Below are 16,753 nucleotides of genomic sequence, written 5' to 3'. Positions count from 1 at the left end.
ATTTAGGAGGTTAAAACAAATATCAGCACCATTGCCGCTCTGAGACAGCAGTGCAGTTTGCCAGCAATGTTTGTTTCCAGATTGTCATGGTGACCTCTGTGCCTTCTGTGCCCAGAACAAGTGCTTACCTATTCCCAATCTTACCCCTGGCATTCAATTCAGATATGTTCTAGTGCTAAAATGCAACCAGTTGGACCAGGTTGTGCCACATAAATAAGATCCGTTGACACGCAAACAAAAAGGAAATGTGATACTGGGTGCCATTACAGAGGATTTGCTTGGCAGGCCTATAGAAAGGGTTGTGGAAAATGTTCATCTCCTCCTGGGCCAACTCTCTTCTACCTGCCAGGGTAGTGTCACTCCAAGGCATTACATGGATGAATCTCCTTTCACCTTTTTAATTATATATATATATTTTAATGGTAAAAAAAAGACCCATATCTGTCAAGGTTGCCATACATTTGCTAATGTAAATGCGTTACGACTACGCTAATTCATTAAAATGCAAAGCTGCATCTCTGTAGCCAAATACTGGGGAACTTTTGCAAGCGTTAATTCGTCAGCGCAAGCATTTCATATCGATCTTTCACTAGTGTTTATTTCTGCCTAGCGAAACTTCTTTAGTACTCTTACATTTAGGTTCATTTGAATAGGACGGGTACATATAGGTCATATATATGTCTTTATTAGAGATGTTGGTGCAAATGCTTGAAGTGGCCACTTATTACTACAAATGTCCAAGGAAGCAAAATAAAGACAAAAGAGATCCTCTAATGCCCTAGACATGAGCCCATCTTAAAACAAAAACAAATGTGGCATGCCCCTCAAATGACTGGGAAAGAAATGTTAGCACAAAAATATTTAATAGTTAGGACTTTTGAAGGCAATCCCGCTTTAAAAAATGAAAAATGTCAGCATTTTTTACAACTTTTATGACTTTCGCGCATACAGGATATGATGTCACTGACATAAGATTGAGGAGAATGTAGCTTCATCTTATCAGTTCACCTGGTCTAAGGTGGCAAAGGAAACTCTGGTGAAAGGGGTAACGTTCTGAAAGATTTGCACTTTAGTGAATTTGTGGAGTAACGTGCGTTCACCTGAGCGAAAATTCACCTGTTGATAAGGTGCGAAACTGCGCTAGTGACAGTCTCTATTTTGCTAGCGAATTGTCATCTTTGTCTGTTAGTAAATTGGAGATGTCCCTGCGGATGAGATTTCTGGTGAATTTTCACTAGCGACGGCCACCTCGCCCTTTAGTAAATCTGCTCCATAACAGGAAGTTATTCATTTTGTAGTATGTCACTGTGCTTTCTTCAGCTCTTTAATGTCTCTGGCACCCAAAACATAACATAGCATAGGCAGGGTCTTGCTAGTGATTTATTAAAAGGGCAAATAATAAATTTTCCTTAAAGGAGATGGAAAGGCTTGGCGTACTTTGGGTGCCAAATGTCAGGCCCCCCAAGTGATTGTATTGATTTATCAGCAGAAAACTGCACCGGCCCGGGGTTATACCAGTGAGCACCAAGGAGCGATCTTCTTCCATCTTTCTCCTTCTTCCGCATGCATTTGCCCCGGGAAATTTGAAGACAGAAGAAGACGGAAGATGAAGGATCTGTGGTGCTCACTGGTATAACCCCGGGCCGGTGCAGTTTTCTGCTGATAGGAGCACCAGCCCGGGGTTTCAGGTAAGTCAATACAATCACTTGGGGGTGCCTAACATTTGGCACCCCCAAGTGCACCAAACCTTTCCTTCTCCTTTAAACAAAGCCACATTATACCCTTTCCCTTATATTAGTGTCTTTCTTATATGAAGGTAGCTTAAGTCAATACACCAAGTAATATTGCAAAGTACACTATGTACAGGTATGGGACCTGTTATCCAGAATGCTTGGGACCTGGGGTTTTCTGGATAAGGGATATTTCAGTAATTTGGCTCTTAAGTTTATGTAAAAATATTGTAAATAATACATAAACCCAATAGGCTGGTTTTGACTCCAATCAGGATGAATTGTATCTTAGTTTGGATCAAGCACAAGGTAATGTTCTATCATTACAGAGAAAAATAAAATAATTTTTAAAAATGTGAGTTATTTGATTAAATGGGAGTCTATCCCGTAATTCAGGAAAGTTATCTAAAGAGCTTTCTGAATAACGGGTTTCCAGATAGCGGATCCCATATCTGTAATAATCTCCTTGTATTAATATTTAAAGATTTCAGATTTTTTACTTAGGATCTCCCTAGTGTGGCCAGCTCCCCCTTTCTAAATAGCATACTTATTTTTAAGATGACAGTATTTATCTATACAGAACTCTGGTGTATTTAGAAAGCCTTGTGTCACATTGCTACTTGCAGTTGAAATGATTCACTCACTTAAGTATAAGCTTGTTTAATTAGTTCCAAGGATTTAATTAGCTGTGCCCCTCTGTCTGCAAAGGCTGCAAAGAAAGTTTGAGCTCAGCATATAAGTGAACCAGTTGTATTCACTGTCCGTACACGTCTGATTGTAACAACTTGAACTACACTAAACATACAGATTTTGTAAACTGGCTCTTACTTGTTATTCTTGCTATTACTCATGCTCACCACAGACATTCTTATGCTGCGGTTTTGTGACTTTACTGCTCCAGGTCAAACGTTTCATACGTAACTATTTTTGTGGCTAGTACAGTTCATCATCACTTTCCTTCCTTTGTGGCTTCCACTGTGTTGTTTATGGGGACAGCGAATGAAGTCACTTTTGCTGCAATAAGTGGATAATAGGTCCCACACCTGTAGTTGTTAATAATTTGTTCAGTTGCTTGGATGTACTATTTGTTCAAGACACTCACAAGTGGTTTATAAATGATAAATACAGTTTCTGACAAGTCCAATAAAAATAACACAGTGTGAATGATGCCTCTTTTGGTAAGTCTTAGCCGGGCAAGTGGACTGCGAGCCGGGAAATGTGGATTTCTAATGGATTGTATTGATTTTAGAGCTCAGAGCCAAGGGCTTTTGCCAATATATTTATGGACGATATACAGGATTTATGAACAGACAAAATGCCCGGCTATAATCATTTATTGATTGGAGTCTTTTGTTTTAGTATCAGGGATTTTCACAAAGCTCTTCGGAGATGAGGTACTGTAGCACCCATTTCCCACAGATAGAGATGATTCCAGAAGTAGATGTTTTGGCGCTGGCAGTAAATATTTGCTTGTAAATAAAGTGCAAATCTATTACTGTAATAAATTCTGTACAATGGGACATTTTCAAAGCAAATGTCCTCCATATATGTAAAACTGGCACTTACAGGTAACTGAAACACCTTGCCATCTATTTCAGCAATCCTGTTTTTCCCTGTGACCAAGCAACGGTCTTACTTGATTTTAGCTTTGTTTGTAACAGGTATGTTTGTAATGAAGAATGGATACTGAAATGATGGCAAAATATACCTGTGACAGGTGCTGCCATGACGATTGAGCTGCTTTTGGAGCAGGAGGAGTGAGGATTGCCCTATCTGATTATTCATCCCTCATTGTGAAGATTTGCCCTGACCTGTCTATGCTGCAATACCCTGTGTTAGCAGATTAGTGCAAATTTTATATGAATAGACTGGTGGCACAATAGCTGACATTGGGTTCTTATTGAAACTGCTCCCAAACAAGGCAATCTCTGCATTGAAATTGTCTGTTATCCCCATGTATGGGGTCCCCTCAGGGGTGTATTAATGCACGGGTTAACCTAGCCTATAGTCTAGGAGCACAGGCATGCAGAAGGGGGGCCTGTGTGGATGTAGCCTAGGGGCCCCGCATGTCATTGACTGGCTTCTTGTTTGTGTTTTTATCTTTGCTAGGATATTAGGTTGTTCTTTTCTTTCCCAGGGACTGATATAAATAGGGATGCACCGAATCCACTATTTTGGATTCGGGCGAACCCCCGAATCCTTCGCGAAAGATTTGGCCGAATACCGAACCAAATCCGAATACTAATTTGCATATGCAAATTAGACATGGGAAGGAGAAAACATGTTTTACTTCCTTGTTTTGTGACAAAAAGTCACGCAATTTCCCTCCCCGTCCCTAATTTTCATATGCAAATTAGGATTTGGTTCGGCCGGACAGAAGGATTCTGATTCGGAATCCTGCAGAAAAAGGCAGAATCCTGGCCGAATCCTGGATTTGTTGCAACCCTGGATATAAATGATTAATTTGTAATATGTCAAAGCTAAGAATGGGGCAGCTATTATTATTTTTCAAAATGATAAAGGTGTCAGTTCGTCAGAATGTGTTTGACTGCTTTGATTATTTTCTAAGGGGTTTCTGTTAATGTTCATTGCAATTCTGCTGCAGCACCAAGCACTACCACCTGTGCCATTTCATAATTGCCAGCAAAGAACACTGGTGGGAAGAAAGGATTCCGTTCAATTATTTTAATTTGTTCTGTTACAGGAAACAACATTCAGAGGCGTTACTAGTGTGTGCTGGGGCCCCCTAAAGAAATCTTTAGAGGGGCCCAACGCACAGAGATCCCTACTTGGCCCCCTGCCCACTCCTCGTCCCCTGCCCAAGGCCCCCTGGAACTGCAGGTTCTGCTTCCTCTATAGTTACTCCACTGACACCATTGTGGTGCACATTAGTACTGCTAATAAAAAGGAAATAAGCCCCTATATTAATAAAGAATATGGACTAAAATTGCACGTGGGTAACTATCCTGGTAAGATCATCTATATAATTTCCTTTAAAGGTGTAGTGAGTTCCTTTTCCTTATTCAGCTTTGAGAGATGCCCCCACCTTACATTGATATACATTAGCCTGGCAACAAACATCATACCCTATGTAGTAGTAATGAAAGTGATTATGCAGATTAAACCAATGATAAACGAATATGTCTGGAACAGACCCATGACTTCTCAGATGGACATGTCAACAGACGGTTCCATAGATCACATTCATTGAAAATGTGATGCTTTATCTGACCCCAAAGTACCAGGAGCCTGCTCTCTTCCATAGTCCTTTTGTGATCTATTTCTTTGGCTTGAGGTGGATTGCAATGGTATCAGCCTGTGTGTTGGTTTATTTGGTATTGAAACTGTGTCTTCATAAATCTGGACTTGTTGTACTGCACTCTGTGGTCTGCAAGAGAACAGGCCTTCTCCAGTCTGACATCCCAGCTATGCCCTTGTCTCCTGACTTGTTTGTCCTACAGCTGGCTATAGTAACACATTAGCCAAGTGAGAGCCTGGATGTTCTGTTCCTGTAAGGCAAATTATCCTGCCTTTCATACAGTGACTTCCTTCTTCCCCAGCCATGTGAATGTGTAATTTGTAAGCATGTCAAATTGAGCTGATACTTGCTTGTTCGTGCCAAGACTCAAATGCTGTATATCAAGCTGTGCTGCCATTTTACCCCCAGCATCCCCAAATGATTCCTGGAGGGCCAGAATGTGCCTTTTACAGCTGGTTTATTTCTTATCTGAGACATACACGGAGCAGGAAACGTTTCTAAGACCCACTCATTACACCAATTAATGCCTGTTGTTCTGCAAGAGTTAGATGTATCTGCTTACACTCCAGGATCAGATGTAATTGTCTATGATATACCCTTGCCAGGATGCCTTCAATGAACAACACTTGTGTTTCTGTCATTCTGAATAGCACATAATAATAATAACAATATGTTAATAGCACATAATAATTCTTTCTCTTTGAAAATGTACTACTGTAATGGACTGCAATTCATATTGTGTGAATTTTTGTTTTGTAGGTTAGGGTCGAGTGCAGGTTAAGGTTTTGAGGGTCGGGTGCGGGTGCATTTTTCCTGACCTGCACATCACTACTACTCTGAGAGGTGTTTAGGGTAACGGCACACTAGGCTACTGTCGTCTTTTTAGTAGCCTGAGCACTCTATCCGCCAAAGCAGCCACCCATAGCCTTGAATGTACGGCAGCCTGGAATCCTGTTTTCGGCCCACTAAAATCTGTTTTGTTTAACCCACCCACTGTGCTGTTATGTTTTGTTTCTGTCTTGTAGAAGAAGTAGAATATTCCCTATTAAGCAGAATTTCTTATTTCTATTACAGTGTTTGCTATCATATCTGCTACGTTCAGCCATGTTTATCTTCTGTATAAACTAAGCCCCACTCCCTACCCACTCTGTTTAATAGTTAATGGAACCCTAGTTAATAAATATTAAATGCAAAAGGCATGCTTTCTAAAAATGATAGTAAAGGGTATTTGTGCACATTTCTTCTGGTCACTAGTCCTAAGCCTGTAATAACTCCTCACACCCGACACCACTGGGAAACCCCTAAACGTGGGTTAGTGGGTGCTATCTCATGCCACTCATCTCTGCAATCTTCCCCTTGAAGAATAAGGGGGTTATTTATTAAAGGTGGAGTTGTGAAAACTTTTAAAATGAGAGAAAACGAAGAAAAAATAACTTGATTTTTTTCCAAGGTTTATTATACCCCAATGCTGCATAAAGGCCAAACCCGAAAATCCGCCATCTCAGACCTGTCAAGGTTCTGTATAAGTCAATGGGAGAGGCACCTATCCCTATTTGAAGTCATTGTGGTCTGCGCTGGGTTTAGCAAAATCTGACTTTTTCAGGATTCTCGGCAAAAACTCAAAAATCGAGCCCAAATTAAATTGAGTTATTTTATTATAGAAGCTTTTATTAAATAAGCTTAAATCTGGCATCGGGGTTTGGTCGAGCTTTTTTTAATATTATGCAATAAATTCAGATTTTTGTACATAACACCCTAATGCTTTTTGTTCCTAGTTCTTTGTATTGTGCCATCCCTCTGAATACAAGATGCAGCCAAATGTAGTTCTGCTTGAAAAAGCTTCATCACCATTTATATATATATAGTGCCACAAAACCCTCTCTCTTTTACAGGATACACGACCCAATATGTCAAGACCTCTGATAACCAGATCCCCGGCATCTCCATTGAACAATCAAGGCATTCCAACTCCTGCACAACTCACCAAGTCCAATGCACCAGTTCACATTGATGTTGGTGGACACATGTATACTAGCAGCTTGGCAACCCTCACAAAATACCCAGACTCCAGGTAAATGCTGAATGCATACATGTTGTTCCTGACTCTTCAGTATGAAAGCACGAGTAGTTCTGACAATGTCTGTATATATAGTGAATAATGTACCTCCTATCACCAATGACATCACTAAGCAGCAGTTAAAAGGATCTGATTTACAGGATATTCATGGCTCTTGAGTTTTTTAAAACTCGAAAATCGAATTTGAATTTTAAAAAAAAAACTTGAATCCAATTTTTCCAATTTGTTTACAATAGTTGAATTTGACAGTTTTGGCCACAAAAAAAAATTCTAATTTTCACTTTGACCCTTGATAAATCTGCCCCCTGATATCCTCATATTTTACAACAAAGGGTACACCTCTACTTCTTTGCCGCATCTGATGTAGTGGAGACCATGACCTCTTTTTGGCTGGTGGCCTTGGTGAGACAGATTACGCCACTGTTTATACATTTTTTTATGTATACTTTTTTTAAAACTTTTATACTGTTTTGCATACACTCTATACATTATGGGGTATAATTATCAAAGGGTGAAAAGACAATCCTCCTCAAAACTGAGAATTCTTCAACAGCTTCTATAAATAAGGGCAAGGGTATGGCTATTTCCTTCTCACCTGCTCCCAAATAATCCAGATAAACTGTTCAGGTCTTAAAGCGATACTGACACATTCCTATAAAGATCATAGGAACATGTCCATATCAAAGATATGCTGCACACTTAATATTTACATCCAAAAGCCTCCCCAGCCCTGTGAACCTTCGTGAAGCCGACTCTTCGACACTGCTAATGAATTTTCTGTATTTGTTTCAGTCTGGGCTGGGGGTGGTGCTGTCCTTCCATAGGCTAATTACAAATGAAAATAGGACTCCAACCTATGGAAGGATTGCTCCGTCCCCTTTAGCAGTGTCAGAGGGTGGTAGGGTTGCCACCCGGCCGTTATTTTACCAGCCTAGCCAGTAAAACATCTGCCAAGGCCAGGGCCAATATTACAATGGTATTACAATGTAGTTGCCGGTAAATTTGTAATACCCTTAACAAAAGCCCTTGGCCCTCCGTTGGAAACGTACCTATTCTTAGTATTCTGCCCATCACGCTATGTGGCCCCACCCCCTATTGTGTTACGTCCCCACAGCTCCACCCCCTTTGTATCATGGTCTGCCATCTTTACATCCTGTTCCGCCCCTTTTGTTCCCGCCCCCACCATTAGCCGGTAAACATATTATAAAAAGGTGGCAACCCTAGAGGGTGGGCTTCACAATGGTTTGCGGGGCTGGGAGGGGGGCTTTTAGAGGAAAATATATGGCGTGCAGCACCTCTTTGATACGAACAGGTTCCTATGATTTTTATAGGTACGTGTCAGCATCACTTTAATTCTCCCACCTTTGATTAGAATCCTAATGAACGCAGGAAACTTATATTGAGTGGTGCAGGTGTTGCTGAGGCTGAACAGTCCACGGCAGGAGCCAATTACGTGGTTTCCTTAAACCCTCCGGGGCTACAGTCTAACAGCTAATAGTCTGGCCCTCTCAAACACGGCCTGTTTCACTTGCACAAATACAGGGATAAAAGCGTAGCTTTAAATATCATTCTAATAGAATCTCTTAGTACAGTATATTTTTGGAACTTCATATTTTTAATATTGCTACATGATAAACATGCTCAATGAACCGTTCCTCGGTCAAAGGGAAATACACTCAGTATATAAATAAGGTTTATTTTCCCTTTCATTACTATAAGTGATTATAAACCCAAACGTTATTTTCTCATATCTTCTTATTTCTATAAATAAGATTTGCATGTACTGCTTGCTAGAGTCCAAATTACCCTAGCAACCATGCATCTGAAAGCTGGAAAGAAGAAAACAGCAAAAAATTTAAAAACTATAAAATAAATAAATAATGAAGACCAATTGAAAAGTTATTTAGAATGGGTCATTCTGTAACATACTAAAAGTTAAATTAAAGGTGAGCCACCAGAAACTTTTAGGGGGTTATTTACTAAGCTCTGAATACCCGAAATCTAAAAGATTTGTGATTTTTTCTTATAAAATCGGACTTTTAAAAAAATCACAAATTTTTCGGAATTTATTAAACCCCGAATATAAAAACACGGCATCTCAAACCTGTCGAGGTTGCATAAAAGTCAATGGGAACAGTCCCATTGATTTTTGGTTTTGTCTGGGTTTCGGGCAATTTCACGATGTTTTCTGAGCTTTCGGGTGAAAAATCCGGAGGTTTAGAGGAAAATTCACTAAAAAATCGTCAAAATCTGAGCTTTTTCCGCAAAGTAAATTTTTGGGAAAAAGTAATAATAAATAAGCATTAAATACCCGAGCGGGTTAGATCGGAGTTTGTAGCAGCCGATATTGAGATAAATTCGGACCTTGATATATAACCCCCTTAGTATGTTATAGAATGTCATATCCTGACAAATTTGCAATTGGTCTTTTTTTTTTATAACGTAGTTATTTATTTATATTTTTTATATCGTAGTTATTTGCCAGTTTCTTCTACATTGTTGCAGCTTTTAAATTGGGGTCACTGACATCAGCAGCCAAATAACGATTGCTCTGTGAGCTTATAATTTTATTATTATTGTCCTTATCTTTTTGTTCAGGCCCTCTGATATTCATACTTCAATCTCTCATTCAAATCACTGCTTGGTTGCTGAGGTAAACAAGACCCTAGCAACTAGATAGGTACTGAAATTCCAAACTGAAAGCTACTGAACAAAAACAAAATAAATAAAAACAATATTGTAAATTGTCTCAGAATGTCAATGTCTATGCCATACTAAAAGTTAATTCAAAGGTGAACAACCCCTTTAAAATCCAGTTCAAACAATGAAACTCTATGCAAGGCAGAAACTGCAATGTAAGTTAGAAATACCTTCATTCTGCTGAGTTAAGTGATGATACATTCATAATATTTGCTATAGACACACTCAAAGGAAGAAAAGAAAGATATGGATGCCCATTGGTTAAAGGTCGAATTCGATTAAACTCGATGGGGGTTATGTATTAAAAGGCACTAAGTTTGCCCAGGAGCAGTAACCCATAGCAACCAATCAGAAGGTAGCATTTACTGGTCACCTGTTTAAAAGCAAACAGCTCATTGGTTGCTATGGGTTACTCGGCAAACTTAGTGACTTTTATTACATATAGGGGTATTTTTTTAAAACCATGAATGCTTTGAGTTATTAAAATATGGGAGTTATTTATCAAAGTCCGAATGCCAAAAAATCAAAAATGTGAGGTTTTTTTTTACTATAAAAAAAAAATCTAATTTTTCGGGATTCATTAAAGCCCAATGCTGCAAAAAGTCTGAATCCGAAAATACAGCTTCTCAGGCCTACCGAGGTTGTATATAAGTCAGTGGGAGAGGTCCCTATCCTATTTGGAAGTTTCTGTGGTCTGCACTGGAATTAGCCTGAATATCCAGCTATTACGGACTTTTGTTCGTCCCCGATTTGATTAAATTGTGATTTTTTTTTGGGGGATTCTTGTTTGGTCAGACTTTTTAGATTAAAATAATCAGAAAAAATCGGACTTTGATAGATAAGGCCCAAAAAGTACCGGAAAAAAGTGCTGAATGATCTGAAAAAAATACAAATATCTCTAAAACCTCTAAAAACATTGAGTTTTTCGGACAATTACAGGTAAAATAAAATCCAAAAACCTGAATGGAAATCTGAATGGTTAGAAAAAAATGTCCAGTTGGGTCAGTGCTGCTTCCAGTGACCTCTACGGGACCTCGACTGCTTTTACTTGAAGGTCTCTCTTTTGTGTTGTTTTCACACTTAAAAATCTAATTTTTAGAGTTTTCGAAGAATAAAAAAAGGAATTTTAGAGGAAAAAATACAAATTTATAAAAAAAATTAAAATCTGGATGTTAGTAAATAGGACCCCTGTTTGCCCTTTAACCATGATTGACTTGTATTGAAACATATTGGATGGTATTTTAAAAGGGCACCATAGCTGCTGAAAAGCTTTCTCTGTAAATAAAGGTGCCACAGAGGCAGGGAAATGAAATACCTGCTTTAGTAACGCGGATATGCTTGCGAGAAGCTGCTGGCACCAGTAGAAATATGATGAGTTGGCGGCGCTTGTTATACAGTGCAGTTACTAAGCAACTTTTGGCACCTCCACAGAGTTGCACAATGAAATGAATTCAGGTCTTTTCAGTTGCTTTATACCCCAGGACACATTTTGGGTGTGTATATATAGCTCAAAAGCATATATGGTGTAAGTGTGATTTCTGAAGAGATTCCCAGAATTTCTATCTATAGAAATGTACTTACATGCCTGCGTACAATAGCACTAAGCTCGTACAAGTGCCAATGTTTCAGGAACGCTTGGGTATTTAGTGGCCAGCACTGCCGAGTTTCTTTTGTATCTCTAGATCAAAGGGCCACTGTGCCAACGTTTCCCCATTTGTATTGGTTTAACGGAAAAACAGGTATGGAACCCGTTATCCAGAAACCCATTATCCAGAAAGCTCCAAATGATGGGATGGCCCTCTTCCATAGACTCCATTATTTCCAAAGAAAATCCAAATTTTTAAAAATGATTTCCTTTTTCTCTGTAATAATAAACCAGTAGCTTGTACTTGATCCCAACTAAGGTATAATCAATCCTTATTGGAGGCAAAACCAGCCCACCTTGCAGTCTGTATGTCCTAACCAGAACTGGATTCATCAGATTGGGCTGCCTAGATTCAAGTGTGGCCCCTGTCTCAGGGTTGCTATTGATTGAGTTGTCATGGTGGCTTAGTGGTTAATGCTTTTGCCCTAAAGGAGAACTAAAGCTAAAGAACTAAAGTAGGCTAGAAATGTTGTACATTATGTTTTTGGCTTCTGTATCAGCCCAAGGTAACCAAATCCCTTTAGCAGTAAAGATCTGTGTCTCCAAAGATGCCCCAGTAGCTCCCCATCTTCTTTTCTGCTGATTCACTGCACATGCTCTGTGCTGCTCTCACTTACTGAGCTTAGGGACCCACTCACACTATACAGTACACATAGAATAGAAATGTCACAGTATAAGGCTGATTAGTAATTAATACAGATAATTACTACATGACAGCACAGAAACCAGTGCAATTAGCATTAGAATTTAGAAATCAGCCCTGTAGCATCATCTTATATTACAGACCAACCTCATTTTCTGTTTGGTAATTTGTGACGACCCCTAAGCTTAGCTTCTCAACAGCTGCTCAGAGCCCACTGAGCATGTGAGTGTCGCAGACACTTTCCAAAATGGTGAACCCCTGTGACAAGTTTGAAGTACTGGATCGTTGCTGCTTTTGAGAAGCTGAAACTTAAGCTGGTGCAATAATTTCAGTAAATAAAATATGGCATTTTTAGCCATATTCATTTTTAGGGTTTAGTTCTCCTTTAAGGTCCAGAGCTGGATTTTGACCAGAACAGGATTGGCAAGGGATCTGTATGTTCTCTCTGTGCCTGCATGGGTTTTCTTTCAGGTCCTTCTCTTCTCTAAATACACAGGGAAGTTGTTGTGTAATGTATACATGGGACAGGGACATTAGATTGTAAGTTCCTGTGACTATGATCAACAGTCTCTGTAAAGCACTGCATAACATGCTGGCTCTGAGTATATAAAACACAAGTGTTAACCATTATAATTGCAACAAAAGGTAGTAGGTAGCACCATCCATTGATAAGGATATAGCAAATTAATGGTGTGCAGGGTCACATGACATATAGAATTGAAGCAAGAGAAGAGAAGTGTGTCCCATGTCATTGCACCATCCCATTATTTAGTCCGAGATCCCAACTATACAAGATAAAACTTAACTTTTATTAAATCATCCAAATTAACACGAGAAAATGTATCTTAAAAGCAAGGTTAGGTAGGGTAGCTGTTTAGACACGAGGTCATCAGCTAATATACGATACATGAGATTGAGACTACGATGTGGGTTTATACTACAGTAACAACTGTTGCCCAACATCAATCCCAACTGCTGCAGTGCTGGCGTGCCTCAATACATGTGAGGGATGGATGGCGTTTGGAGTTATGTGGGCACATAGAGATCAAGCCCAACGTGTACACCGTAAGCCCGAATGCCGTAACTAGCAACTTCAACCTGAGAGGCAATGTGAAAGTACTCTCGCAATTGACACGGGGCCTCTCAGGTTGAAGTTGCTAGTTACGGCATTCGGGCTTAAGGTGTACACGTTGGGCTTGATCTCTATGTGCCCACATAACTCCAAACGCCATCCATCCCTCACATGTATTGAGGCACGCCAGCACTGCAGCAGTTGGGATTGATGTTGGGCAACAGTTGTTACTGTAGTATAAACCCACATCATAGTCTCAATCTCATGTATTATTTTATTATTATTAACATGTATTTATATAGCGCCAACATATTGCGTAGCACTGTAAAGTAAATGTGATTATACAACTACATCACATGAATTACATACATAGAATATATGGAGTAACAAACATCACAATCAATACAGGTACAAAGAGGTGAGGAAGGCCCTATGCATAGGCATACAGTCTAAAGGGAAGGGAGTAATACACAAGGTGTGGGAGTGGGCAAGATCGAAGTAAGTGGGTGAGAAATGTGGTATTGTATGTGGTGTTGCGTTTGGTAGTTAAGCAGAGTGAGGGAAGGCTTCTCGAAAGAAGTGCATTTTCAGAGATTTTTTGAAAGCAGATAGGTTGGGAGAAAGTCGGACAGACCGTGGGAGAGCGTTCCAGAGGAGGGGTGCAGCCCTTGCAAAGTATCGTATATTAGCTGATGACCTCGTGTCTAAACAGCTACCCTACCTAACCTTGCTTTTAAGATACATTTTCTCGTGTTAATTTGGATGATTTAATAAAAGTTACATTTATCTTGTATAGTTGGGATCTCGGACTAAATAATGGGATGGTGCAATGACATGGGACACACTTCTCTTCTCTTGCTTCAGTTAACCATTATAACTCTATTACATTTGCTTGATTAAACATTTTACAAAACCCCTTGTTTACTTGCATGTGGTGAGCTCCTCCATTAACGTACTTTGCACAAAGATGGCTGCAGAAATTTTCATCCATTTTGTCGTTAATCATTAACTGTTTGCACAGTTTAGTTATTAAGAAAATATTTTATGAAACCCCCCTATTCATATTTATATGTATAGACAGGTATGGGACCTTTTATCCAGAAACCCGTTATCCAGAAAGCTCTGAATTACGGAATGGCTGTCTCCCATAGGGGCAAATTCACTAACCTGCGGAGTTGCGCTAGCGCAGGCTTCGCCACACTTCGCCAGGCAAAGTTTCGTCAGGGCACCGCTAATTCACTAAAATCCGAAGTTGCGCTCAGGGAGGCGAACGGTAGCGAAGTTTAGCTAGCGTTAATTCATCAAGGAAATCGAAGTTACGCTAGCGATGCCTAATTTGCATACGGAGTCAAGTTAAAGTACAATGGACGTATATGTAGCAGCAAATACATTACACTACACAAGTCTGGGAAAGCTTCATTAAATAAAATAGAGGTGTTATATTGCCCTATACATGTGCCCACTGTATAGTTTAGGTGCCATATGTTAGGAAATGTAGGGGGGAAGGAGGGTACCCCCAAAAAAAATTTACAATCTTTTTCAGCCTATCACCCTTAAAAAAGGAAAAGACGCAGGCGTTTTTTGTGACTTAGAAAAAAATTCAACTTTTTTTGAAGAAATCCCTATCTACTCTATTGCACTTCGCCTGGTCTGAGGTGGCGAAGGCAAGTCTGGTGCAAGAGATAACGTTCAGTAAAATACGCAAGTTAGTGAATTAGCGTAGTTACGTCCCTTCGCCATAGCGCAACTTCGCCTGGCGTAAGGGTGCGAAGTAGCAATAGAGTAGGTCCACTTCGCTAGCGAATTTACGCCAGCACCCATTAGTAAATCAGCAAAGTAACAAAATGACGTCACGCTGGCGAATTTGCGCTAGGGTTAGGCGCTTTGCACTTAGTAAATTCGCCCCCTAGACTCCATTTTATCCAAATAATCCAAATTTTAAAAAAAATTATTTCATTTTTCTCTGTAATAATAAAACAGTAGCTTGTTGATCCCAACTAAGATATAATTAATCCGTATTCAAAGCAAAACCAGCCTATTGGGTTTATTTAATGTTTAAAGTATTTTCTAGTAGATTGAAGGTATGAAGATCTAAATTACGGAAGGTCCCTAAATCCCGAGCATTCTGGATAACAGGTCCCATATATATCTATATATATATTTTTAAAACAATATTTTTTTTACTCCAATGTTAGTTGTAATGCAGACATTCGGCTTTTTGCACGGTTTGTTTTCGTAGGTAATAACACATTGCAGACGTGAAAAAATTAACACGTCTCCTGTAGATGCCTGAAGGCTTAGCCACAGAGTCAGTCAGTGTATCTGCTTGTCCTTATATGACTCCTGCATTCCTAACAGGCAGCTGCAGAGCTCCAGGTCGAGGGATTCTGAGGTACGGCTGCTGTCACGTGTTGCCTTATCTGCAATTCCTGAACATTTCACATTCCCACTGTCAACATTGAGGGCATTGCTGGGAGCATGGCTGTGCATTCACTTACACATAATCCCAAATCTCACAGGGGGACATTCCACCACTGCTAATTAATACTGGCCATGAAACTACTGCAAAGCACCTATCTGGCATTGCTATAAATGACCCACTCCCACTAACAGTGTCAAAAAAGGGCAATGGCAAAGAAGGAGATTAGTTGCTCGTGATAAATTCCTTGCGAGGCGACTTTGGAAAAAGGAATCACTGCATAGGTTTTCCCACTGACCCATTTACATTGTTGCTGCTGGGAAAGCATTTGGAGGAGAGGAAGAGGTGATTTATTGCAGGAGACTAATCTTCTAGCCTGTGGAACATTTAATTAGGAAAACAGATTTACCTTATTTATATTTTATAGTTTAACGGTCATTTGTCTTTTCATGGCATTATAATATGCAGCCTACAATGTTGTACTTTCCCCATGTATCTAAAATGCTACCCTATAAACCTCTAGCAAAAGATCCCAGACCTAATTCTCCCAGCTACTATCAACCGATGGGTAGATTCATTATTTACAGTGTCCTAGATGCCCTCTGTATTAAGGTCCCCATAGACGCGACGATTCTTCTTGCCGAACGACCGATTTTAGGGAAGCCCGACCAATCCTTCGAAATTATCGTGCGGTTAGTGGTATTCGAACGATCGTACATCTTACGATTTTTCGGCCGACATCTGTCGGGAAATTGATCGGCCAGGTCAAAAAATCTTTGTCGGTCCCAGTGCAATCTCTCTATGTTTGCAGGGCCAAGCAGGCAGCTCCCCTTTGTTTTCCTGGTAAATTGGTCTTTTTAGTTGATGGTAGATTCGTACGATCGTACGATCGTTCTGAGAAGATCGTGGTCTCACGATCAGGATCTGATCTTTTAAAAATCTCAACATCTATGGCCAGCTTTAGACTCCAGTAGAAGCATTAACCACCTAAAAAGCTACTGGCTCATACAGTAGGTTCATGACACTTTTTGATCCACGAAGGTAGCGGCTCCACTTTTGGAATGCAAAATTCCTTTGCGTTAGGATTTTCTTTCAGGGCCAGGCACTATACATTTGTCGTCCATTTGAGGGGTACAGAACCATTACCAGAGTTATTTTTATTTTTGTAACTTGTAAAGCACCTTGCCATTTTTACTTTGTTAAACTTT

The 16,753-nt window shown here is 39.8% G+C and overlaps 1 protein-coding gene across 2 annotated transcripts in view; it reads left to right on the top strand.

Moving 5' to 3' along the window:
- The window catches only part of LOC108719227 (BTB/POZ domain-containing protein KCTD1), a 63,195-nt gene that overhangs the window by 37,670 nt on the left and 8,772 nt on the right, over window positions 1-16,753 (top strand). For both annotated transcript variants that reach the window (XM_018267955.2, XM_018267954.2), the window contains exon 2: window positions 6,882-7,060. In XM_018267955.2, coding sequence (XP_018123444.1) covers window positions 6,897-7,060 — 164 coding nt within the window. In that variant the 5' untranslated portion in view covers window positions 6,882-6,896. The remainder of the gene's footprint in view (window positions 1-6,881; window positions 7,061-16,753) is intronic.

This window comes from Xenopus laevis, chromosome 6L (assembly GCF_017654675.1).
Source record: "Xenopus laevis strain J_2021 chromosome 6L, Xenopus_laevis_v10.1, whole genome shotgun sequence".
Lineage (NCBI taxonomy): Eukaryota > Metazoa > Chordata > Amphibia > Anura > Pipidae > Xenopus > Xenopus laevis.
This window is presented reverse-complemented; position numbering and strand designations above follow the sequence as displayed.